The following is a 26,804-nucleotide window of genomic DNA, read 5'->3' as shown; positions in this document are numbered from 1 at the left end:
CCTACCATGTATCAAAACACATTCATTGTATTATCTACTTCTGAACCGAGCTAATCGACTAAGCTACTTCTTATTCTTATTCTTATTTTTAATTTTATCCTTATCCTTATTCTTATTCTTAATCTTTTTCTTATTCTCAATCTATACCATGGGTATTCTCTCTCTTTGTTTCTCTATTTTCATCATCTGATCTTCGTAATTCAATATATCCCATCCCATCCCATAATTTTAAACCAAATCATGACTTCTAATGACTACCTAGGTACATTAATCAATACCTCATAAATCTATCCATCAAATTTAAACCTCCTCACTACCCACCACCCCTCTACTAAATCTTCTCTTTCTCAATCCCCTCCCCTCCTCAGATCTTTCTCTCCCCTTGCCCTTCCCCCCATCTTCTCCTTCTTTCCCTCCCTCCCCATACATCCCAATCACCGCATCCTCCCCCTCCTCCCTCTCTCCACCCCCCTCTCCACCCAACCCCTCCCCCTCCCACCCAGGCAACCTAACCGCCCTATCCAACGCCCTCGGCAACCCCCTATGTCTTCCCCTCACCATAACCGCCACCAAAACAACCTTACTCGCCGTCTTCATTCCTCCCGAAAAACTATAATCCTGATCCGGCAATCCCGTCGAAATTCCCACACAACCATACGCACTCACCACCTCAAAAATCACATTAAACACCGAGTACGTAATGGGATCTCTCTCAAACGACGACCCTTCGATACAAACGATAAGGAAAGTCGCGAGTGTCAACCACCACAAATCGTGAGAGAGTTGGGAGCGCAATTGGTGATGGATGAATTGAGTACCTGTAGTTTCTTCCTTGGGGGACGAAGTCGAGTTTGGGTTTGAATTTGATGATGCGGTACGAGGTATGCCAATATCCCTTCCACTTATTGATTTCCTAATTCGCTTCATACCTCTCCCCCATCTCGAAGTATTAGAATCCGTCTCCACATCTCCCCTGTAAATTCCCAAACTCCGCTCTTCATAGACATTACTGTGTCTCATTGTGATAACAACCGGATAGACACTGATATACATCATAACCACGTATAAAAACTGCAGTCCTATACGTAAACTTGGAATGCTTATGATATAAAATCCTCCACTTCTGACTGCAATTGCTTGGAAAAGTCCATCGAGAACGCGGTAGCGTGGCTCAATGACTTGAGTTGCGGAATTGCCAATGTTGAGGAGCTCAAAGGCAACCCAGTCGATACTATTTAGAGTTATGACCATGAAGAGGAGCCACCATGTGGGACGAGAGGGGAATAGATTGGTATAGACGCGACGAGGGTAGCGGAGGATGAAGAGGAGTGTTGGTTTATGGTGTTGGAAGGGTGAAAGTAAGTTGGGGAATGTATCGAGAAGTTTGAGAAGGGTATAGAGAATTAGACGGAGGAAGAGTGGATATGCTGTGTTGCCGGCAAGAATTAGAAGACCCATCGTTAGGAGGGTATAGACTGAGGTTTGGAAAGGTATCTATTCTCGTTAGTTTTTGCTTCCCACAATTACACCCTCAAGGAATAACAAAACTCAAAGGTGAAAGAAAAAAACGAACCATATTCAAGTCCAATAAACTCATTCCTGAATTATTAAATGCACTAATCGCATTAAAAACTCCCAACCACCATGGATTAATTCCATTCTCAAGCGCAACATTACTTTTATTATAAGCCATATAGGCACCCAATCCAATTCCTCCCAACACTTGCCAGAGAATGAAATATAGTGGAACTAACCAAGCTAGAAAAGATATAGCTCGGTATTCGACACCTCCTAGGTGTTCTCTTTCGGCTCGTGAAAGACCATGAAATTGTGCATTGCGGCCTGTGGTGTTGGAATTCAGGTATGAAGGGTATTGAAGTGGAGCAAGATCTTGCTGGCCTGTTTGGGTGTGATGGAGTGATGCACTGGTTTCTTGAACGCGATGCTTGATTGTGTTTTCTGAGGTGGATGTAGGAAACTGGAAGTTTGTTGATCGAGCTGGTGTTGCAGTTTCGTTATTGGAACTACCAACTGTAATATCCTTTGCCTTCCCTTTTCCATTTACTGGATATGCATCAGGTGCAAACGTAATATGATCTCCCGTATCTCTGGGTACGCCACCATGAGGAGAGATTTCCGAAATGGCAGTCATACAACTATCATCACTTTTCCCTCCAACTGGTCGGACTTTCAATCCTTCTTCCATCTCTAAAGCATCTCCGCTTCCATTCCCACCACTGGTCGAAGGGAACTTCCAATTGGCTCCCATTAGATCATTCCCATCTCCCCTCCTACTTCCCATAGCCTCTCGACTTCCACTCCTCATTCTTTCTCTCCTCCTCTCTTCCTTCTGTCTCCCAACCACCTCGCCAAATCTAACTTCAAAAGCTCTTTTCCTTGTCCTCACAGTCGCCACACTGACAAAAATCGCACTCCCAACTACGATCAACAACCAAAGAATAACTTGTTGGAAAGTCGTCATCGTACTCAGATTAACCGTATTAAGACCCGCTTCCGTCATTGCCGACGTGACCAGAAATAACGAATCAACATATGATATTGATTTGGAAGGAGTCGACGAGCCCCAGAATATTAGAGAAGTGATGAGGAGAGTTACGATGAAATAGGTGTAATGAATTGTGATGAAGTTGAGTGGTGGTAAGAGGGCAAGGATTGGTGATAAACATCGCATCACTCGATCATACCATTCATCGCCCATGAAACTCTTGAGAGATCGAGGTTTCTTATCCATCTCTTCTCGCGCAGGATGAGAATTGAAAAAACTTCCTCTCATACTTCTTGGGAGAGTCTTCTCTTTGTGTCCACGTGATGGAAGAAGTGATTTGAGCGGTCTGGTAGCAATTGGTGAATGAATAGCGAAGAAAGATCCAAATGTTCTTGGTGCTGGTTGTGAGTTGAGATTTTGAGGTACGGTTTGAAGTTTTGGAACTTCCAACCTTCCAGTTTCCGACTGAAGATTTCTCGATTCCAAATTTCTTGATATCTTTGATTCCGTATCAATTTTTCCCTCTCCCATCCGAACGTTGCTCGCACCCAAATTCCCCTGTTCCGATTTCGTATCCAACGTGTAAATCCCCGTTTCGTTCTCGTGCGGAATCACAATTTTTGGAATTCCTCTATTATCGTTTCCAATCTCCTCGTGCCGGTCGTATGCTTCGTGATTTACAATCTCTAATTCCCTCGAATTCCTTGCTGTAGTCTCGCCAGATGTTAGTTGCCCTGTTCGATGTTCACCTGACATGTTCTTTCTTTGCCTTCCTTCCTGTGTTGGTAATGGTCTTACTAGCTACACGATAGGATATGCAACAAATGAAAACTTCAATTGTTACTATCCAATAGAGTACAGAAGTATCGTCAATTCTTAATGTATCGTCCACCACCAAGAAGAAGAAGAAGGAGAAGAAGTAGCAGTACCGTACCAATCGATAACAGGAAATTGATATAACAATTCGTATACCGAAGCAAAGACAAAGCGTTCCTTCCTTCCCAAGCAAATCTCCAATCTCCAATCTCCAATCTCCAAACAATCAAACAACCAATCAATCACAATCAAAAGTGTGTAAAAAAACAAAAAAAATAAAAACTCCTCAAAAATGACCTCCAAAAACAGAAACCTCCTTCTTCCTCCTCGTCCAGGAAAATCTACCTTATGAACGAAAAGCAGATGAGGAAGGTGTTGGTCGTCTCGTTGATTATGTACATGTAGGTAGGTATGAATGATATGATACCTAGTGTGTATGTCGGTCAATTTTTCTGCATTTTTTTCTTCCCTTTTCTTCAACCACCAACCCAACCGACCTCTCATACATCAAGGTTACCCCACATCTAATTAATCCAACCAACTGTCGGTCTCGATTAAAGTCCTTCCTTCCTTCCTTTGCTTCACCGACAGTTTTTGGGTGCAGGTGGTGATGAGGTGATCAATCTCGATATTGATATTGATATCAAGTGAATTTGCATTCGAATACATTGACTTGAGTAATAAATGAGATACAAGAATTCCTATATGTATATCTACATACCCTTACTCTGGATAAGAAAAACGGTATATCAAATCTGCTAAAATCAAGACTTTCTTTAAAATATTATTATTTCAAAATTGCATAAGAATTTTAAATAATAAAATAAAATACATGCTTTTAAAATTTATTATAAATTATTAATTATGAAATTATCAGATTCAATTAAAAATCAAAAATATTGATTATTAATTTAAAAAGAGAATTTTGGAAATAATATTGTATTTTCGGTGTGCCGTTTATTTCGTCCAGAATCGAGACACCTACCCACCTACTACACAACAACAACAACAACAACAAACATCGAATCTCTCCAGGGCTCTCAGATAAGAGCCAAAAAGCAAAGAAAGTCAAAAAGCAAAAAAAGGTAATATCTAACCATAATACAAGCAATAGAAAAACTTATTCGATCTTGCATTAAAATTACCTAAGTACCTAGTATATATGCACAAACCCTATCAACAACATCACTAATATTACCAATATCACCAATATCACCAATATCACCACTACCATACATACTACATACTACTTCATCGCATAAACATTCTAAATTACCTACTACCTAGTACGAGTAGATGTCATTCAACACCAGAACTCAACCCAGAGAATAAAACAAAACAAAATACACCTCCTCACATCCATCCATCCATCCATCCATCCATCCCCTCCCTCACAACCATCAAAATCTCAACAGAGAATCCTTTCCTTTAAATCTACCTATCTACCTACCTATCTACCTACCCACCTACCCACCTACCTACCTACCTACCTAGCCCTTAAAGCCTTAGAGATAAGCAGACAGACCTCCTTCTCTTTCTCCATCTCTTTTCTCCATCTCTTTTCTCCATCTCTCTCTCCATCTAAACATACACACACATACACATACATACACATACAAGTCTGAATTAATCACCACCACCACCACCACCACCAAAACCACCACCAAAACCACCACTAAAACCACAACCAAAACCACCACCACAACCATAGACCCTTCCTCCCTCCCTTCCTTTCAGCCAACCAGCCAGTCAACCAGCCAGCCAGTCAACCAACCAGCCAATCAACCAGCCAGTCAGTCAACCAACCAACCAGCCAGTTATACATACACAGCCCACAGCCCACAGCCCACAGCCCATCGCTTCAAGCAAGCAAGCAAGCCGACCAACCAACCAACCGACCAACCAACCAACCAACCACTCATAGAGAACCGCAGATCAGATCAACCGTTGTCTACCTACCTACCTAGGTACTAGATAACTAAATCACTCATCAAATTCATTCATTCATTCATTCATTTGTTGACTTCACCAAGATACAATATGTATGAGTAGGTAACCAAAGTTTATACATTTCAAAAAGCCAACATGCTTTTATTCATTCATTCACTCATCCTATCTCATCCTATGCTATGTTATCCTAGCCCATCTCCATCCATCTCATCTGATATATAGACATATACCCAGACAAATTTCTAGCAATATATCTCCATCTCTCCTCCACCTCCTCCTCTTTTCTTCTCTTCCTCACCCCATTCCTATATCCAATCCCCATCCAGGGTATCTACCATTCCATATCCCAATCCAATCCAGTCTAGGCCTTTCACCCAATCCATCCAATTCAATCTTCCTAATCCTTTCCTAAAATTCGTCCCACGATGATGACTGTAAATAACATAGGAAATTGGTGATGTGCATGATGCTGCTTCCTGCCTTCACTCCCTCAATCCAAAGAAACAAAAAAAAAACGCCAGCTGAATGACGGGTGCATCCGAATTTGGTTTCTCCCTCAAGAGTATCCAAACCACCCACAGCTTATCCTTCATCCCACCCCCTTTCCCCTCCCCGTAAACAAATAAAATTATGTATGTGTGTATATTGCATAATATTTAAGTTTCCAAAACTCCTCGCAAAATGATAGAATATCAAATAAATAGCGTACAAGCCGGTAATATAAATGGCTTCCAAATCACCACGAAAGATGGGTGAAATGGTGATTCTGAGTGTATATTAGAATTGAACAATGTTGTATAACATAATGGTGATATCAATTCGTGTTTGTTGGTGTGTTTTTCCTCGAGAGCGATGATTAATTGGCGTCAATGCGATAAATCCGCGGCTCGATCATTTTCGTTGGTGCGATGGTACCTGCGCTATTACCTTCATGAAAGAAGGATACCAATGGTCCAGGTCTCGAATCCATGGGTCGATTGTGCTGTTGTATATAAAGAATGAATTCCAGCTTGTCGAATGAAGTTCAAGGTCCATGCTGTGAAGGATCTCGTGGGTGTTGACTTCTTCTTCCAGCTTCACCTCTAGCATTAGCCCATTCTTGAGCACCACTTTGTCTACCAGGTTGTTCGGCCGGTAATTTCTGATCTTCTTGTCTCTGAGGTGGAGGTGGTGGAGTTGCCATGTGTTGATTTGAAGATCCATCTGGTCTCAATCCCGATACAACAGATTGTGCAATGGATGCCACAACATAACCTCTCAATTCCTTGTCTTCTCTCGCGTCTTCCTTTTCCAATCGAAACCTCTCGTCCTTATTCATGTTTGATCTTCGAAGACCTCGAATTTCGTTTTGGATGTATAGCATAACTTCCTCTGGGCATTTGTTTCTTGGGAGAGCATGATCCGCTTTTCGAACATATCTTCTAGTAACATCGGTCGCACCATCCGTCGAAAAGGCAATACAGTAAGACATTTTCTTACCCCAACCTTCAGCATATAATCTCGGATTATCCCAAGCTTCTTCACAAGCGTCAACATGAATCCATCTCTTTTTCGTATCCGAATAAACTTCCGTCCAGACATGATCTTCGACATTCCAAACCCACCTTACACGACCTCCTACTGCGCGACACAGCATGCTGAAACAATTGGCCCATTCTCCTACTCTTCCTTTGCGCGTTTGTAATAATTGCCATACGTCACTATATCGGGGGAATCTTTCATATGCTCTACAATCTCCGGCTGAACAACGATACAATTCGACTTTTGTTGCTCCGCATGCTGATTCGTCGGGTGTAGGTGGTGTCATGCCTTGGGCTACTGTAGGTGACATGCATACTTGACATGGTGGATTGTTGACCCATGAAAAGAATGAACGTTTAAACCATCTGATAAGAGGTTAGGACCAGTTACATCGGGAATGTAGAGCAAAGCGGCAGAGCGATGACGGGAAGCCAAAGCGCAAATCCAAGACAGCAGAACAAACATACCTCAACAGAGCTCTAATCACACAATCTTGATAACCCCATTCTGGCTTCCTTCCATCTCCCATACTTTCGGCTTCAGCTTGTAATATTTGACTTTCCTCTTCTGCCTCCCCATATATCCTATCTAATGGTAAATGTTGTAGAGCTTCATCCAACAACCCGGGGTTTTCATATTTCGTAGGAGTTTGTGAGATGGAAATTAATAGATTTCGAAACTTTTGTGATTGTACATCTGCCGGTGGTGATGGAATCTTTGGTAAATTTCTTACGGACGAATACGAAGGAGGTGTTGAAGGGTTTGAATTATTTGATGAAGAAGTTGGACGAAAGTTTGAAGATTGTTGTTGTTGTTGTTGTTGTTGTGAAGAAGTCGCTCGTAAATTGGATGATGATGATCTTTCTCTTGGTGATGGCGATGCATTTCTTGACCTCGATTTATCCAATTCATTTAATCGTTTCGTCCGTAATAACCCTTCGAATTGTTGTCTTAAATCTTTTGCCCATGCTTCATCGTATTCCCCATTTGGTGCATTTCGATCGGCCATTTTGATATATTGTTGGTGGTGATGGCGATGTTGTCGAAAGAGAGAAATAATATTTGAATGTCGAAGGTCGAAGGTCGAGGTATTGTATTGTATCGTATCGTATTGAATGGTACGTATTGAAAGGGAAAAAGATGATTCGACACTCCTTCAATCTTCAACCTTCACAACCAATCTTCTCTTCGCTCTTCCTCTCTCTCTCTCTCTCTCTCTCTCTACTGTATGTATCTCTTTGTGTAAATTGTGGCTGATTCTATAATCGAATGAGGAATTTTGGTGTGGTATCGTCCGAGGAATGGTCGTGATAGCAATGCGTGGGTAGTCGAATGTACTCTCCAAGGATAAAAAGGAAGGATTTTAATAAAGTAAAAAGAATTGAAATGTAAATGAAGTCAAGTAAGTATGAAAGTAGTGGTAGAAAATAAAGTTGTATCTCCAATCAATATTTCTTTTCTTTACTCTTCTTTACTCTCTCACTCACTCGCTCACGCACGCAAACTCTCTCTGTCTCTCTCTCTCTCTCTCTCTCTCTCTAGTTTGTCCCTCGAGCACAGCCCTCCAAATCGAACTTGGGCACTTTTTTGGTCGCAATCGCCACTTTTCGCTTATGGAGTTTAGGCTAGGGATTATTCGTAATTATAGATCCTCGTCAGGTTGGTGTTTTGAAGTATCTAGCTAGGTGGGTAGGTAGAGAAGGGAAGGGGGAAGGGTGGAAGGAGGAAGAAATTGGATCTTTATGACTTTATCAATAACCTCAAACAAATTCGGAGTGAAAGCGAGAGCGAGAGCGACAATACTGAGTAAAGAATCGAGTTTGGTCGTCGTAGTTGTCCTAGTCGTCTTAGTCTTCTTATTAGTCGTCCTAGTTCTAGTTCTTGAAAACTAGATAGGTATGTATGTAGTCGAAAGAAGGATGAAGTAAAGAACACCGAATAGATAGTATTCTCTTACAAGTAACAGAATCAAAAGACTCGTATAATACCTGGGTAGAATAATGAATTGTTACGTATGGGTTGAGAAATGGGTACATACAGAAATGGATATGCCCACTGCCCAGGTTAGAGGTGTACGAAGATAGTGTACGACTAGACTAAGAATTTATCGGTACCCGTCTGCGTAAGTTCCCTCCCTTGGACTCAGATTTAGAGTCTAATAACTTAATTAGACTGATCAAAAAAGTAGATCCCAAGATTTTTCCGGAGACCCAGAAAAGTTTAAAAGATGTTTAGGGAACTAAGAGTACTGTGGTAGGTATTATCAACTTGAACAATTCAAACATCCTCGTGGCATGCGTCGTAAGTTGTGACATCTTCCCCAATGGATAGATTCATACAGTCCATCCTGATTCTATCCTTTCCCCCTCAGATGGGAATGATAGATGATTATCAATCTGTTGTAAATTTGCTCTTTAACTCTACTCGACTCTACTCTACTCTGTACACAGCAATAGTTGACTTGATTATTGCAAAAATTTAGATTCGTCTTGGCAATAAATTCGTACGCGCGGTTCAGTATCTAGGTGTCTACCATCAACCGCTCGCTCATCGGGACTCAGGACTTAGAATCCACGTTAATGGAGAGTCACAATGGTTTGGATAATCTGGATTCCTATCATACTACTCGGTCTCGTTTTGAATAAATGCCGACCTCAAATTTAAACGAATTCTTTACTCAAATTCGTGATTATTCAGCATTTTCAAAATTCAATATCAAAAGAATCAATATAGATATTTTATTGAATCTTTTTTTAATAAAAACAGAATCTATTAATATATTATATATTGAAATTTGAGATTTTCAAATATAATATTGAAGAAATAATAATTAAAAGAAATCAGATTCAAAAAGTAATATTTTAGGCCTTAATTTTAAGAAATCAAAGCCTGAAAATTAGTGAGTTTTATTTCTATACTATTGATTCTTTTATTTCTTGAATAATTCAAAATTGAAATAAGATTATTCAATTTTTGAAAAGATATATATAGAATTTGATTAAATATCTAACTAAATACAAAATCTTATATCTTCATTCTTTTTATTTAAATTGATATAGAATTTTGAAATAAATAATTTTTAATAGTTTTTGGTATAATATACACTCGCTAAATTGAGGTCGGTATTCATTCAAAACGAGATCGAGTAGTATTCGGAACTTTTGCATCGCCAAGATTATGCCAAGTCCATGAAGAAAATAGATACTCAAATACTCAAATTAAGAGGGGTTTCATTTACTCGTCGGTTTTAGGATATATATGTTTTGTATAATCTTACAAATCAATAGATTCATCTGAATACCCAGATCTAAGGGAAGCCTCATTACATTTTCCTATGTACATGCTACCTCTTTGGTACCCGAAAAGTTACTAGTTGTAATTAGACACTGATAGATAGTCGGAAGCTTAAAAGAAGGTTGACGTGGGCTACCTAGGAATGGTTTGACCGTTTTGGTGGATTATTAGATGAGAGGAAAGAAAAAAAGTCAGGAGCTGACGACGACTTCTATTTAAGCGATCGACTCATTTCAATACTGAAATCGTCTTTCTATCTGACATGATTGGTTGGACGCATAGATTCGAGATCTTTCTCATCTACACCGAATTGTAGAGCTTTTCCATATCAATCTTCTATAACTTCTCAGCTATCTTTCTAGGTATGAGTGAAGATCTCTCTAGAACTGGAAAAAGATGATTCAAAACTTCACGAAGGATTCCAATATCTCTTGGCTAACGTGTATCATATGAACCATATTGCGACGACAATAGTAGATCCTTTTGCCAACGTTACGATTACCATGGATCAATCTCACCCGATGATACTTGGCACACTTTTTAGAGTGCTGTAATAATATATTGCTACTTTATTCATACAGGTGGTCATGTAAACATCAGACGAATTATATTAGCAGGAAGTCATAAAGATATAGACATAATGCTATATCAAAACTCTAGATCTCCCTTTCACTATGCCTTCTAAACAATTGCATTTCTCAATCATCAAATCTCTAAATTTCCAGCACAATCTCACCCAAAACTGTTCACAAGGTATGGAATCCAAAATTCAAAATCAAAAGTTCGTCACCAAGTACATGCGAAACGAAATCATACCCCTCAGTTTGAGCCTCATAAATATACTTTGTACACTAGGTCTTTCATTTCCTTCAAAGATTCGTACGCATACCATCGGAAACTGGAGAATCCGTCATCATCTCAGGAACAATAGGTGCTTCATCATGAGTTATCTACAAATACCTCTTAACTCAGTGCCTATGGCATTCGTTTCTTAACATAACAATGCCATGTCGGAACAAATAAGTCCGTCGATTACACTTTGTACAAGCTCCTCGTTCGTCTTGGTATCAAAGATTTTGATATACATACACGCAATCCATCTTGGCAGAGATAAGTTGTTTTGAGATCTTCGGGAGTACTCGTATACCACAACACGTGGATATATATTTCCACAAAGACTATCTCAGTCAACTACAACAACAACAGCAACGACTTCGTTATCTTCGTCTCCCTCATTTCCTCTCCCTTCCCCTCGTCCAAACATCAATTCCAACACTTCTTGAATCTTGGCATCGAAAAGTCGTCAAAATCCAGACCTCACCAAAAAACTCAATCTCATCCCCATATTTCTGATTCGTAAAAATAATTTTCCCCATAATCTTTTAAAACCACAAGGCATACGCGTTTTTTCTTGGCATCGGCGCTCTGATTCTCCAAAAAGGTATAGTCTGATTGAAGGATTGCGCGGCTGGCTACCCCTTGTGGCGTGGTGTGTTTGGCTGGTTAAGTACACACCGGTTTAGCGAGAATGAAGGGTGACTGACTGCACGTGGATATGATGGATTTATTTACTATGAATGAGAATTACTTGAATTGAGATTTCGGTGCTGTATCCTTTAATCTGGGTTTGAATACAAAAGGTCAAGGAGGGGAGGTATCGGTATGTTAGTCGGACAATATGGAAAAACATCTACCGGTAGAGAGATGTTAACATAGGAGATCAGGAACAAGACTTCCCTCCCCTCTACTGATCAAATCACTCAACGACCCTTTACTGTATTCACCACGCCAAGCTAAGATTTATCAGCGCAGCGTCTATTTTTGACATTTACCCATTGAATTTACCCATTTAGAACATTCCCATATATGTGTATCATATCAAACAAGCGCTCCTTTCTCTCTACCCAGCCAGCAGCTCTTCCAAAAGCAGACATCAGAATCGAAAAAATATTCCTTCAAATTACCGAACGGAGAATACGGTCGTCTCATAACAAACTTTGTTGTTGGTCGAGCCGCAGGATGTGGACGACATCTTCAGCTGAAATATATGCAGTATGGGATGTTTGTAAGCAAGCTCAAAGCTTCAAAATCTCAGGTAAATTAAGTACTATATGTATATCAAATGTCTTTCTAAAGCTTTCAAGCGCTCCAATCGTAACCTCCATCAAGTCTAATCTTCACACGCGGGTATTTTAGAAATCTCGGCGTTATGAGGTATTGATATATACCGAACAACACTTTAAACCCTACACAGCCTTCCTCCTATCAGGCTGCAGACACTCTTCAAGTACACTTCAAACTTCAAAGCCGCGCGAGATGCCATTTAATGGTCATAGCTTCCTCCATACTTGTTACTTCGTACACCTACCTACCCAGTCTCCAGTCTAAGTCTAATATAGATAGACAGCTAGGAGATGAGGCTCTTCCCAGCCGCAGGAGCCACCACCCGAAAGCGAGCTAACAAGAAAAGTTCATCCCTTCATGCGTACCACGTACGCGTAATATCTTTTAATTTATATTGATTTTTCTTTTGAAGTTGTTGGACTTGGTACGTGGTATGATGGTCTTGAATTTTGATAGGGAGGGATCACGCAAGATGGAGATCATGATGCGCGATTAAACTTCTATTTTGTACGTACTTCGGTGCCTTCTTTCATAGTGCTTTCATTCCTGGTGCACACGTGGTGGTCAAGGAATTACCTGCGTCGTCACTGGTGGATAGTATTCATGTGTTAATATATCAAACCTGGTTGTTCGTCATGATTTTCCGGATGGAATTCATAAGAGGGAGCGCGTTTGGGTTTGGTGCGAGCGTTTTGTACGGACACTTTGACTTGTGTATCGATTTTCTCTCGGTCAATCGTTCAAAATTCATCTCCTGTCAAACCCGAAGTTTTCAAAGTCAAGATGCCAAAGAGAACAACAGAAAATGTGCCGCTACTTGAACCGTCCCTCCACCTCTAGTAATGTGGATGGACGCGTATGTACCGTCTCAATCTATCATTCCCTGCCACGTTATATTGACTTCAACGTCTTGGTAGTGAAGATACTATCAATTTCTTCTCTGTCTCGTGAAGACGGCTTACGAATTTGACCAATTAGACTTTGGGAATTTCGTATCAAAGCTTTTTTATTGATATTGATAGATTCTGTCAAGTATGAGTCTGTATGACTTATCTATTAGTCTTTCAATTCTCAATAATACCCGTATACTAAGTATTCTCCACGAATTCATGCATCCAAGACTTGTGAATCGTATCCCAAGTTCCCTACTCTTCCCACTCAATGATTGAGTCATATAAAGTGGAAATCAATTGACTTATGAATCTAACGTCTCCATAGTTTCAGGATCATCTGTCTATCGTCTTATATAACACATAACATAGCCTTATTCATATTTTCCATACCCTAGAGATTGGCATGATGCATTCTTACTGCCTATTCTCTCCCCTCCCTAACCCACAATTTTCAAGACAGATCTTCATTACTGATGGATCATTGAAGCGGATAAATACATCCATTCGGATTCGGAACGAAAGAGCCCCGTTAATGCTCCGTACCCTTTCTCTTTTTCATTCACGCGTCATCACTTTTAACTTCACCTCTTCCCTGTCAACTCTCCTACTTCTCTCTCACCAACGTGACGAAGCACCTGAAAAATATCTCATTCACGTGTGTGTCAAAATCGTTAAGCTTAAATTCTTGCTCGTCATACGTTGTATCACACGGGAAGCACACGCAAACTTTGTTCTATTTCCACTTATTCACTTCCTTCCACCTCACACCGGCTGGCGCAAGCTCTGAAACGAAAAGGGAAAAGAATGAAAATTGAACCGCAATATAATGTGCCTTGTTGTGTGTTTGTGGGTAGGCAAGCCGTTGGATTGATGTTGACAGGTTGCACTTGAGCGCTATTGCCTTCATTTTTATCCTTCCTGAGTATTCGTTACTATATCGTAATCTTTACACCGTATAAAGAAGTGGAGTTAGATGACGAGGGAAGTACCAATATTTTTCTTCCAGTGGACAAAGGAACAAGCATGAGAAAAGAGCGTAGCCAAAACCCGCAAATTCTATCGTCAATTCTTTTCTTGACTTGCTCGTCACCACAAATTTCTTAATCCCGGTTGCAACTACGTGGATATATGTGCTTTTCGCCATCACTTCGCCAACTGGCCCGGAAGTCTGTCAGCATCTGTTGATTTTAGTAGAATGCAAGTGACCGGTAAGGCTATAATGCTGCTAGTCGCAGCTCGAATGCATTCCTATTACGAGTTGTAGATAAGGCTTTGGATGGCCTGAATTCAGTGAGATACATACTTGTGATGATATTAGGATGAGTTTAATTCTCTTGTGTTTTACTATCTTATCGCATGTACATGTAGGTTTGGAGTTATGTACTTCTGACTGTTCAAGATGTGAGGGTTGAAAAGTATTTTTCGTTGATGGTAGGCAAGTAGCTGTTTCTTGTTTGTATGTGTTTATTCCATGGCTCGCCTCTGGGAAGGGGGGAGAGGGGTAGCTTTTCTATTGCTCAAGGAGCAAAAAACGATTGGTTAAGAGAAGTAAGGCTTAAATTGATATACCGGTTATCTGGCTACCTCTCATAACTTTGGGAATACATAATAGGATATTATCACAAGTGACTGGATAACATGAGAAATCCAAGAACAGGATACTCATCTCAAAATGATATGGCAATATATGAGATATATTTGCGCACTACGGAAGCTATAGAAATGGAGTGGAAGTAGCGATGGAAACTTGATGTGACGGTCAGTTGAAGAGACATAAGAAGACCCATACAACTGACGAGCCCACAGAGCTCTACAGTCACTTCGATCGGATGATGGCAAGATATAGCTTTGGTCGATAACCCTGTATTCGAATGCCTTGTTAATATCAAGATCCCGATTCTTGAAAAGACTACCGACATTGAAATTTTATGCTAACATGATATGAAATAACACTGCAATTTTAACAAGAGGTCTTTCCACAATCCTAAGCGGGAGATGATATGTGTAAGATGTTTGAAAGGGTACAGGATTTGTATGGGCAGTGAGTGTATGTTTATACCTATTTCCAGATGTCAAGTGGCATAGATAGTTGGCGAAGGGTATTGTACAAGGACTCAGAGATCAGTATTTGTCTTGGATTCTTCTAAGTGGAGGGATTCGAGATTCAAAATGGGAATCGTGTATGAGTAAATTGAGTGGTTATTCCGAAAACAAATCACAGATTTATCTGCACATAAATATCTATGGGGTTGAGATTAAGTTTTGTAAAAACATTTTCCTTATATACACTTATTAAACATTAATACTTCAAATAGATATCCCCTTTCTTTAAACTTGCAAAAAAATCACTCAAACCACGCACGAACCATAGGATCATCTCTAATCGTCAAAAATGTCAACGGAAGCTTCTTCTCCTTTCCCCTCTTCCTCTGCACATCCCTCGCTCTCGAAACCGAATGTCCATTCACCATTTCCCAATCCTCCTCCCTCATGATCTTATCAAATTCAAACCTCTCCCCCGGTCTCCCTTCAAACGCCTCACAAACAGAACCATGTTCATATGCATACCGCGAGACTTTATCCTGTCTCTGAGTTCTGCCATCCGAGATTGCGTTCTGCCAATTAAATTCCCGCGGCGACTCGCCGGAGCCGAGATCCTGCCAGCGAGTGAGATAGAGAGCATCTCCACCTTCCTCGCGATCTTGCACCGCGACGTGGTAGTCCGTCATGCAGTAATCGCACGACTGGAAAAGCGGCGATGTCAAGGATCGATTGGAGACGCTGAGCGCGCGCCCGCAGAAATCGTAGGAACAGTCCCATTTGAGATGGGGACAGATGGGATAATCCCAGGATACACTGGCGTCTGGATCTTCGTAGGAAGAATAGTGATGGTTGGCGGGGAGTAGTAGGATTCTTTGCCTGCGAAAGATTATTGACTTTGTCGTGTGCGAGATTCGCATGGTCTCGCGAGAACACTCGACTAATTGAGACGTTGGGCTCAAGGAATTAATGGTTAGGTCGTAGAGAGAGATTGAGAGAGAGATGTGGCGTTGGTGATAACGTTTCATTGCGGCTTGTAAAACGTGGAAGCTCACATATCCTCTTAAGAGGGGTAGAGCGTTATCAATATGAAAAGCGCACGATAATTCAAGCAACCTCTGACTATTTGCAGTACCGATCATGTGGAGTTTGTTGCAGGGATAACATGTAATATAATTTGGAAGATCGCGTGCGAGGATTTGCAGGAAGTTGTAGCGATAGCTTCGATAGAGTTGGATGTTTAAATTACGCTTGTACATATCATGGACGGGGAAAGAGGCAGCCCTGTAAGGCTTTTTGAGGGCGTCGACGTATTTTGATCCGAGTGTGCGCCACAAAGCTTTGCAGGAAATACTCAACAAAGCTGCGGTGTCGGGTGGTAGAGAATCGGCGAGGTAAGCTAAGACGTCGATTGTTAATTCGCAAATGTTTTTCGGTTTGGGAGTTTGCGGCGCGATCTCTGGTGGGTTCGTAGATGATTCAAGGGTCAATAAGCGAAGATCCAATGCGAGGGCTGGGTTCTCGATGAATGAAGTTACTGGAGAGAGTGATTGTTTATCGTCTTTGGAGATCCTTGGATTTTTCTCCGGTAATGCTGCTGCGTCCATACCGACGTCAGGAGATTTGGAGTTTCCCATAATGGATATCTTTTGGTGATAACTGAAGAGTGCACTAGAAGAACGGGCTGTAGAGTGATGGATTAAAGTGATCGATATATCAAGAGATTGAAATGTTGAGTAATTGAACTGTAAGTAACGAATGTATAATGTTTTGACCTGCACTGGTTTTCCTGAAGATATGAGAAATTATCAACCTTTATATAAAGACTGGTAGTCTGAATCGAAAGTATCTAGTCATGTACTAAGAAATAAAAAAAGACCATATATGATCATCGATACATCATACTTTCAACGATAAACGCGCTAGACTCACTAGATCAAAGCTGTCAGAATTAGCCTCCAACATGACCATGGCTTCTACCAGCAAGAAGTCACTAGAATATCACTGCTCGGTGTCCAAATTGTACAGGAGCTTCAAACAAGTTTCTGTGTCCAAAACTCTCATGAAATATATACTACAAGAAAATCGAGAACGGGGAGTTTTATTAGGATATTCAACATGCGAACTATTATTACAGCGAGGAATGGCAAGAGCTGCTTCAGGTATATTCTAGGTATTCAAGCCTCCAGAAGTTCCTGCCTTTCTTTTGCTACATTATGACGCGATGTCAACTTACCATTGTGGGCTCATGCGCAAAGGTGATAATTAGACGAGAATGAAGGGGCCATACGTAGGAGGAAAGAGGTCAGATTTAATCACTCCATTAAGTTTTGGAACAAATCAACCACAAGGAAAATTATCAGTAGATACCTAAAATAACATGTATTATGTGCTTACCGTAGAACCATGAAAGTCAATAGTGTTAGATAAACCCATATAAAAATCTTCAGTCATGATGCTATCTAAAACTTTAATTCCTCGAATGAGGCTAGAGCATTTAGATCGTTGTAGGGTTGCGCTAATGGTCAAGTCCGGGGTTTCTTCCTCCTACGAAAAGGGGCGATGACAAGCATACAGCAATTACACTCACGTGAAGAAAGGTAGCATCTTAGTGAGGTGCAAATTCAGTATTTGGACCAGAGTTTCATCCCAAAAAAATGTGCATACTAGAGTTCGTAATCAACATTCCTAAAAGGACAGAGCGTCCAATGTTAACAGTAACCCATTAAGAAAGCTAGCTTTTTTGGCCAAATAATACATACATATTACACACACGCTCAAATTCTAACACCAAGTTCTCGAATATTCTCGAGTTCATCTCGAGTATGTGGCTTCGTATTAATGGTATCATAATCCAGCATGCGAGAGCGCCAGTATCCGTCGAAAAACTTTAGAATTGGCTGGGCAAGCTCGATGTACTTGCTTTCAAAATCCTGAACTAGTAGTTCTAGTTCGTCAATTTGTGCAGATTCTTCCTCTTAAGCATCCTGATGGTCTCCGATATCGAAAGGTGTGAAGTGATGAGGAGGTGAACCCTCGGAATAGGGGTGATAATACAGCAGGTATGCGTAAGTTCTAAAATCGTGAAAGTCGCAAAGCGAATTTATTTCGGGGGCCAGTATTTTCCAGGCTTCGTTATCGGTACCTATAAATTGGAGCAGAAATATAATGGAAGCACGCATTATCCAGTAAGTCGAATCAAGAGCGATATCCTTCTTCGCTCAGATCAGTAAAAACACTTATGATCTCCTCTTCATCAAGCTCCAAGGTAGTTTGCTTGAGTAATATGGTGAGTGCTGTACATCCCGATTTTGAAAATGCGCATGTACATGGATCAGCTGTCGAAGTTGTTAGAAATCTAAACATGACGTCTCTGACCTCGGGCTGAGAAAATCAATTTTCAGGGCCACCATTTGGCAGTAGATTTATTTCTTCCGTTGTGATAACTAAAAGATCCTTGATAAGAATGCTTGCAACAATGAAGTGAGTGGCTGGACTCCATGAAATCTGTCGGCCTCGTTGCAATATTCTCTTTGCGCGGTGAAGATCTGCTCCTTTCTGTATCAGCCACCAAAGCAATTTGAAAAGACTGGTGACTTCGAAGATACTATTCTACGAAAGGTAAGATTCGGAGAGATTGAGAGTAGAGACCCTGCTGTGGAGATGATACATAGCCTCGCGCGAAGAATTCCTGACCACAACCGACTGCACTGAGAATAAGTGAGTTCCCAGGTATTTTTCCTTTCAAAATAAGATCTTGATGGGCAATCAGGCCGGCGACAACCAAAATTTGTTCTTGATCGTAGAATCTGCAAAGATCTCGTCGAAAAGAACCAGTAGCTGTGTTTTCCTTCCAAAAGAGCCTGTGATTGACAGAGACATCTATTTTTTGCAACTTTGCGTATTGATGTTTCAAATGCTCGATCGTCACTATCAGGAATTAAAGCTTTCGAAGAAGTATTATCCACGGTCGCCGCTAGTTGTTTTTGATTCAAATTCAGTGCTCGCGGGGTTGCTTGTTCGACGATTTCCGGAACGTCTTGCAGCGCCATTCTGACATTTGAAAGTTCCGGAACCATGTACTGATTCAATGATCTAGATCTGAGATCATATTGAAGATGTCTGTCCATAACATCTTTTAATGTTGGGAGAATGGCATCAATGTGCGTGAAACTAGCATTCAAGCTCTGAAGATCCAAGAGACCTCACTTGAAGGTGGTTAGCAGTATACTAGGTTTATTTAGAGACTTTCCATAGTAGTTGCGATAGCTAGCACAAGTGGTAACACGGAGTAGTGAAGCCAAAAGTGATACACCGAGAATAATCACGTGGCGAAATCGTCTACTTACAGTTGCAGAGCCATGATAGCCATATCCACATTAGCCTGTAGCTTGCAGACGATATTCTCTAGTCTTTGCAGGGTGGCTTGACGGAAAGGAAAGATCGCTTTCTTGCCGAGGGAACAGTTCTTTTCTCTCGTACCAATGGGCACACTGAGTTGACATTTCTGAAGAGTTGTTTCAAAAGTCCTAATATTGTCTGCGCATGAGGCGACGGTAGCGGCAACTAGGGTTATAGCTGATGTGTGATTTGAATGGAGGCTTCCCAGGCTTGCTTGTAAACCTTTGAGCGTGGTGTGAAGTGCTTGCGTTCTTTGCGCAATACCGTCAATTTCATCAGCTTGATCGCGATAGGCGGAATAATAAGAGACGATGCCCTGTGAGACTTGCAATCCAGGAGAGACTACTCCAGCCGCTGTACCCAATACATCTGCCATGATGAATATGTTTAAAATCTCTCAAAAAGAAAATAGCTTTGGGATGCAATGGAAATCCCAGTTTATGAGGGTTCATATTTGATGTTGAAGTAGGCTATGCAACTGCCATACTCGAGCCACATAAATAAATCCTGATTTAGTAATTACTCCTACATGCTGTACGACGTTATCGCACCCGCAAGGAGAGTTACACATTAGCCTACGGTAAGCTTGATAACAATATGCCTTTGAGACAATTCGAGAAACTCACGTGGACTAGACTTTTGAAAGGTTGGTAAATAAGCGATGAGATGATTTCCAATATTTAACGTCGAGATGCTCTAAAATCGTGGTTCTTTTCCCATGTATCGTCATTAGACAAATTCCGTTTATGCCATCCATGTAATCTTGTTCTTTCGGGGTACGTTTCTGGTATTCTACTCAGCGTTGCATTTCGATATACAGGAAACCTTAACCGAAAATCACTACTGAACCTCTTTCACAATAACGGGAAATCATTTGTATATCTTGTAAAGGTATCAGCAATATGGTCTGCTATCTCATTATACACATGTATACACCACCTAGATACTTTTTGCTTTTGGACGTCCTATTACATCCTAGCTCCAAAACGCCATGTCCATCCATATGCATTGAGTCTACGCTTGACCAGCTCTCGTTCAAAATCATATTACTCATCTAGCACCTTCCCCCTCAATATAAGGACTTCTTCTCCCACTCTTGATCGCCCTCTAATCTCATTGGCAAGTCCGTTTCCCAGATAGGTCTTTCTATAATTGCCACTTCCAGTCCGTTTTCACCCCCTTCACCAATCTCCACCATACCAAGTATTGGTCTATACTTGAGCGTCTTGTAAGTTTGAGCTGGTCCACCAAACTTCTCATCTTCGCGCTTCTGCAATTTTTTCCTTAGCAGTGACTTTGGTTCCCTGTCAATTTCATCGTCTTCCGAATCAACATCCATATCGTATTTGCTAGTGTGGATGTCGATCTCGGTTTCTTGAGTCTCTTCCTCGTGGATGAGTTTGCGAATTTTACGGGACATTCCTGTCTCGTTCTCTTCTGGGTCAATCATACCACCAGCTCCGGATTTACCTAGTTGGAAGCGCTTGCGTTTGCTTCCTGAATTCTCAGCATCCCCATCCTCTCCCGCTTCTTCATCCTCAAAATGAAAATCTTGTGATAAATCGAACATCCATAGCCAATTGATACCATGTAACCACATACGCTCGCGACCATTTGAGATATCCCATAAACAACCTCTTGCCAAATCTGCGACTTTACGGAATGCAAGAGGGAACGTTGAAGTAGGATTCCTGCGAGACCACGGTGTGAGTGAGCCAGCTAAAACTTCAAATTCATAGACCTCATTAGTGGATGTGACAATGACTAAACGATCCTCGGCAACGGGTAGTTCATGAGATACAGGACGTGGATTATTGCGTGTAGCAGGAGGTGTGGCTCCATTGATTTGTACGGGGAGAGTTGCAGGGCGGAAAGATAGTACAACTGGTGCGGCGGGAAGTTTTGGTATACGAGTTGCAGACGGGTTTCGTGTCCAGTGTTGACCGAAAATCAGTTTTGGTTTCTTCTGATCTTCAGCATCGGAACCATCGTCAGATTCATCATCAGATGCGTCGTCTTCCCCTGCTTCCTCCAACTCTTGCGTAAGATCTTCGATTCCTTCCAGAACCCAAGTATCGACAAAACCTGCCAGGTCACTTACTACCAAGATTCGACTATCAGATGAGAATGCTGCTTGAGTGATAGTTCTTTCATATGCACCAAGACCACCTAGAAGCTTAGTTTTCGAGATATTGCGATCAAGACGAGAAAGTCTTGAGAGCTGAGGAATTATGCTAAATGAGGATGGTGAAGCATCATCCTGAATGACTCGCGCTACTGCGACTGAGCTATCATCCCGAATTATCGATATCCAGTTTCCATCAGGGGAGAATTGAACCATACGGGCCCCAGAAGAAAATGCTTGTGGTACAGCGACAGTTGATACCTTAAGACCCTCACCCTCTTCAGGTTTTCGTGCCTTGAGGCGAAATAACTTTATATCTGATATCGTTGAAACAGCGAGTAGGTTTCCCGCAGTATTCAAAGTCGCACATGTGATATTAGACTCCCCCTTGACTAATATCTTCGCTACCAATTTGCGATTGACTGCCGCAGTCTCTGGCTCATCGCCATTGATGGATTCTGAAAGTCTGTTTATGCGCCAGATGTTTATTTCTCGATCCCACCAACTCATCATCAACCTCTTTCTTGTAGAGCTTTGAATAATAGAAGATTGAGGTAAAAAGGGCAAGGCACGTTGGTTCTCTTGACCCGATTGCGCAAGTGGAAGAATTGTAGGAGCAGCATCGGGACCTACGAACAAATGTTAGCATGCGCAAAAAATATTGATGAAAAGAGTGCCTACCTCCGGAAGCCACAACACTGATTCCTTGACATTCCAAGCTTGCCATGGCCTTTACATCATGAGTGTGATATCTTCTGTGCCTGACTTCTGACCATCTCTTCTTCCCTTTGATTTGTTTGTAGACGACTGTTCGTCTATCCATACCACCACTGAAAAATGTCATCCCATCAGCGCTTGTCGCGAGGCTGAGAACGTCTTGAGTGTGACTCTTGATGTGCTGCATCATACTGTATGTTTTACCATGCCATATTTTAACTTCTCCCGTAGAGTCACCAGAAATTATATCTCCATTTGGTAATGCTTTGACAGCCCAGACGATGATATCCTTGGGTCCTCCTTTAGGTCCAGCTCCCAAAGACATCTGCCTTAGCATTGATCCGGTCCTAATGTCATAAATTCGAATATTGCTATCTGAACATCCGGCAATAACGTGGTAGCGATCCTGGAAAGCGACACTGATAATTTTTGCTTTTTTTGCAGATGGGCGGACAAGAACTTTTTGCAATTGTAGATTTTCATCCGCTGTCGAGTATAAAACCAAAGCTCCGTCAACACAACCAGCAATGAGCTTTTGACACTCTCCGGAAGGCTCTTCTCCACGCTTTTGTTCCTCTGCAGGTTGGGCAGCAAGGCACCATATCTCACCATGATTTCCACTTGCTGAACGTAATGGCTGACCTTTCACCAAATCCCACTCGGTAACAGTTGTTGTATATCCGATGCTGAAGAGTCTAGATTTCCCAATTATTTTTGTGCCATTAATTTCCTCAGTAGGATCTTGAGTCCAGACAAGTCCATCAATGCTGCGATCCTTTCCACCTCGAATGATTGTTTCCTGAAGCCATGATCCTTTTTGCGGGTTCCAGAGCTCGATATCACCGTTTGCGCGACCGAGGGCCAATCGTGGAGAAACGGCAGATTGACCTTTTGTCAAATTCGAGTGCGTGAATGCCAATGCATTGATTGTCGACGGAGGGTATGGAACGAATCTGCAGCGGTGGATATCCATTGCGCCGGTTTGATGTTAATTTCTCATTCAATTCTCAAGAGAAAAAAATAAAAAAAGCTCAAGAGGTTTTTCTGCCGGAAATTCGATTGTAGGCGGTGGAGGAGGAAGGAGTCACGTGACTATGATCGCACACACAGTGCGGTCAAATCAACGTCACATCAATCTTGAGAATCTTCATTCGATTTGATGAACGGCCCAGAACATATCATCTTGCCAAGTTGGCAGGCTATGTAATAGCTGGCAGAAGTATCTTCACTTGGTTTCAATGTGTGAATTTGTGGGTGGATTACAACAATGCAAGTGCTTTTTGGACCATCAAATGTTATATCTCTGTCAGACAGCATCTTAAACTGCTTTTCTACCTCTTTGAGCTGAGACTAGTAATGGAGCTGCAATCCTACAGAATTCGGTATTTTAATCATCATACCAGAGCCATAAAGTCTTGTAGTTCACAGGCATGGTATTTTTAAGCTATACTGATACATGTTCGAGACGTTGTGTCTGAAGTTTGCATTCTGTGCAGAAATAATCAAAACAGATCGAACTTTGAACCTCTGTCGCTCTCCTACCCAAATTCCCCTCCATTTTCTAAACTCCATTCCAACGACCTTAACTCGAATCGATAACAAGCCAAGGGATATAACATGTTTTTTTCCCATTCCTGACAGTCGAAATGAAAGGTGTGGATACATCCAGAATCTTCACATCTTTTGGATGCCAAGTTTGCGGATTCTCATGATTGCACCAATCATTTGTCGATACCGATTCAATCAGAATATTTGTGAATGTTACCGCTCCGGAACCCCAGCCAGGATCGATGCCATTACCAAGTCCCACATGCTCAAGTGTTAGCAAGGCCTATACATTCAACATCAGTTAAGGTTTCGAAGCTTGGATCTAAAAGTGTAGCTACCTGTGTCATGTCTGGGACTTTGGGTTCTGATAGAGTATTAGTACTAATTACGGGCAGTTGGAAGATTGGAATCATACCAAATATGGAGCCATCGAAAGTGTAGTTCCCACCATATGATACTTCTCCTTTTGATGCACCGATTCGACCGGGCATGACTGACCATATATCGAGCCATTTATTGGAGAGTTCATCAAGAGTCCAGAGACTTGTTATTTGATCACCTGGATATACTATTTGTTGAAATGTTAGTCTTCATCATGACCAATCTAAGTATGCATATCTGTTATCCTTCTCCCCTCTCCTCAACCCCTCAGTAACAGAAGAAAAAAAAACCTACCCTTCGGCTGTGTCTTCTCAAAATAAGTCTCAGTCCAACTAGGCTTCGTCGCCCCGTGATAAAAACTAGGTATATGACTCCAAAGCCCCACCTGATCCCCCGCATTCCCAACAACATTTTGCAGAACGCAACTTTGATCTGTGGGTTGCATGCCTGCCCAGGCTGCCTGGATCTTCCAATCTGGGCTATGGCCTTGTAGTGCTGTTGGTGGGGAGGGTACTTGGAGGGTTGCTTGAAACTATTAAAGGGTAAGATATTAGTGGAAGCACTAAAGGACAATAATTCGGAAGAGGGGAAAGAATATTGATCGCTGGGAAAGGAGAAGGAATAGATACCCGTGTTATTTTCCCGCCATATGTGTAGATGAATACCGCGCTTGCGCCTGTATGGTCGATGAGAGTAAGGATAAGAATAAGAAAAAGAAGAGGAGCAAGAATGGAAAACATAATGATAAGAATGAATAGATAAAAAGCAATACGGATAAACCAGATCACAAATCGAAGATGAACTCCGACGTTCCTTGCTTGATTAGAACTAACAATAGAAGATATCTAATAGTCTTTATGAGGTAGAGATCGGAGGTTGGTCTTGCAGTCGAAACATAAATATCGCGAATATTCCAAAAAGAGTTTGTCAACAAGCGAACAAAAGTGCTTCTATGAAAATCCTATAATCGACCCCCAGCAAAACTCGCATAAATGTACCACGCCATCAGCAGCATCTCAGTGACTCATCCCTGAGATATTTTCCCCACCTGTTATGCTACTTAACCAATGTTTTGAATGGGCTTGAGATGTCAGATCGGTACCCCTTCGATGCTACCAAGCCCCCCAGATATTGTTCTGAACAGCACCATGCCAATTTCCAACCATATCTAGCGGCTGAATCTGATTGAATCATTACGGATGGTTAAAACTGTCAAATTGTGATTACTCTAGGTAGTGATTTTGGAAAATAGTTAATAGATACTGTTTGTCGGGGACCGGTAGCAGCATGTATTTAACTACACTGTCAATATATCATCTATTTCCCTTCATTTTCCATATGTTCATATCCTGACCAATAAACCAGAACTTCCCATATGCCCATACCCCAGAGCGAACCTCTCACCGAACAGTATCCATCGAGGTAACCCCCATTGCGCCCCCCAAGTCCCATCCTCACTATCCCAAACCTCTACACCGAAGCCGTAGAATCCATAACAGTAAACCCCTTAAAAACGCAAATTGCCGGAAACACTCTAACAGCTTCTATGTTACTAAGAGTAACATTGCTGAGTATAAGTTTATCAACACTACACCAATCCGTATTTGTTGTGCCTTCGATTTGAATTAGGATATCTTTCCAATTTAGAGGACCCATTTCCCACTTTGCGGCGCGGTTGAGTTCGGTTGCGAGGATAGCCTGAGGAGCGTTAGTTGATTTTGTGAACAGGTCAAGTTGAAATGAAAGAAAGAAAGTAAGAGGGTCGATATAAATGCTACGCACTTGTGTGAAGTCTCCTATGTCGGCTGAAAGTTCCGTGTTAGTCAAAGCATACCCACACTATATTCGACCAAAGAAGAGCCAACTCACGATATGGTGAAAGATCGACCGTTTGATTTCCCTCGAAATTTATTTCCCCATTCGCCAGTCCCTCCGCACCTCTTCTAACCCTCCACTCAACAAACCATTTATAAGACTTTGTCGGACCTTTCCACTGCTCCGATGAATCCATCGAGATAAAACCATTCGAGATCGAATCTCCCGGATAAACATTAATATTCTTCCCATGAATCCTTTTACCTCCAGCTGATGCATTTCCCAGTTGGAAATACTCAAAAAACGACCATCGGCCGAGCGTATTTCCTTCATTGGCGTATACAATTTGTAAAATGGAATTGCTGTTTGCAGGCTCGATTGCGGGCCAGAATGATTGGATTCCAGTGGCTTGGAGGACTGTTGGTACTTTGGGTACAATTACTGTGGCTCGGAACTAAAGGCCCAAGTTTAGTTTGCAGAGTTTGACCGGAATTCTAGGTGAAGCTTACTTGAGCAATTTTAGCATAGGGCTCAAAAAAAACCGCGCCAGTCGCCACGAGATGGAATCCGCCAAAGAAGAGAAGAATACCGGCGAAGACGTTGAGATCAAGAGGACGCATTTTGCAGGAAGACGCTGATTAACTTGATGATTGGCGTGTTTCAATCGGTGTAT

The 26,804-nt window shown here is 41.5% G+C and overlaps 8 protein-coding genes across 8 annotated transcripts; all 8 read right to left on the bottom strand.

The window, feature by feature from the left end:
• Positions 1-300: 300 nt before the first annotated feature.
• EAE98_009748 (uncharacterized protein) lies at positions 301-3,455 on the bottom strand (the record flags this gene model as incomplete). Its single annotated transcript, XM_038957369.1, has 2 exons — positions 1,574-3,455; positions 301-1,494 (listed from the first exon to the last, which is right to left on the bottom strand). Exons 1-2 carry the CDS (start codon positions 3,260-3,262, stop codon positions 301-303), a joined length of 2,883 nt encoding a protein of 960 aa, XP_038806308.1. The 5' UTR covers positions 3,263-3,455.
• Positions 3,456-6,296: 2,841 nt separating this feature from the next.
• On the bottom strand, positions 6,297-7,802 carry EAE98_009747 (uncharacterized protein; the record flags this gene model as incomplete). The annotated part of the gene is made up of 2 exons (XM_038957368.1): positions 6,297-7,158; positions 7,261-7,802. 2 exons carry the CDS (start codon positions 7,800-7,802, stop codon positions 6,297-6,299), a joined length of 1,404 nt encoding a protein of 467 aa, XP_038806307.1.
• A 7,647-nt stretch (positions 7,803-15,449) lies between these two features.
• Positions 15,450-16,781, bottom strand: EAE98_009746 (uncharacterized protein; the record flags this gene model as incomplete). The annotated part of the gene is made up of 1 exon (XM_038957367.1): positions 15,450-16,781. The coding sequence occupies one exon, from the start codon at positions 16,779-16,781 to the stop codon at positions 15,450-15,452; it is 1,332 nt and encodes a 443-aa protein (XP_038806306.1).
• Positions 16,782-17,921: 1,140 nt separating this feature from the next.
• On the bottom strand, positions 17,922-18,326 carry EAE98_009745 (uncharacterized protein; the record flags this gene model as incomplete). The annotated part of the gene is made up of 2 exons (XM_038957366.1): positions 17,922-18,121; positions 18,179-18,326. 2 exons carry the CDS (start codon positions 18,324-18,326, stop codon positions 17,922-17,924), a joined length of 348 nt encoding a protein of 115 aa, XP_038806305.1.
• A 16-nt stretch (positions 18,327-18,342) lies between these two features.
• Positions 18,343-19,921, bottom strand: EAE98_009744 (uncharacterized protein; the record flags this gene model as incomplete). Its single annotated transcript, XM_038957365.1, has 3 exons — positions 18,343-18,482; positions 19,019-19,245; positions 19,494-19,921. 3 exons carry the CDS (start codon positions 19,919-19,921, stop codon positions 18,343-18,345), a joined length of 795 nt encoding a protein of 264 aa, XP_038806304.1.
• Positions 19,922-20,310: 389 nt separating this feature from the next.
• EAE98_009743 (uncharacterized protein) lies at positions 20,311-23,360 on the bottom strand (the record flags this gene model as incomplete). Its single annotated transcript, XM_038957364.1, has 2 exons — positions 20,311-22,299; positions 22,352-23,360. 2 exons carry the CDS (start codon positions 23,358-23,360, stop codon positions 20,615-20,617), a joined length of 2,694 nt encoding a protein of 897 aa, XP_038806303.1. The 3' UTR covers positions 20,311-20,614.
• Positions 23,361-23,969: 609 nt separating this feature from the next.
• Positions 23,970-25,056, bottom strand: EAE98_009742 (uncharacterized protein; the record flags this gene model as incomplete). Its single annotated transcript, XM_038957363.1, has 4 exons — positions 23,970-24,218; positions 24,274-24,503; positions 24,611-24,848; positions 24,946-25,056. The coding sequence occupies 4 exons, from the start codon at positions 25,054-25,056 to the stop codon at positions 23,970-23,972; spliced, it is 828 nt and encodes a 275-aa protein (XP_038806302.1).
• A 730-nt stretch (positions 25,057-25,786) lies between these two features.
• EAE98_009741 (uncharacterized protein) lies at positions 25,787-26,751 on the bottom strand (the record flags this gene model as incomplete). Its single annotated transcript, XM_038957362.1, has 4 exons — positions 25,787-26,014; positions 26,099-26,121; positions 26,186-26,585; positions 26,641-26,751. 4 exons carry the CDS (start codon positions 26,749-26,751, stop codon positions 25,787-25,789), a joined length of 762 nt encoding a protein of 253 aa, XP_038806301.1.
• Between the last annotated feature and the right edge of the window lie 53 nt (positions 26,752-26,804).

The sequence above is a fragment of the Botrytis deweyae genome (assembly GCF_014898535.1).
Source record: "Botrytis deweyae strain B1 chromosome Unknown BDEW_030, whole genome shotgun sequence".
NCBI classification, from domain to species: Eukaryota; Fungi; Ascomycota; class Leotiomycetes; order Helotiales; family Sclerotiniaceae; genus Botrytis; species Botrytis deweyae.
The sequence above is the reverse complement of the archived record's forward strand: the minus strand, read 5'-3'. Positions and strand labels throughout refer to the sequence as shown.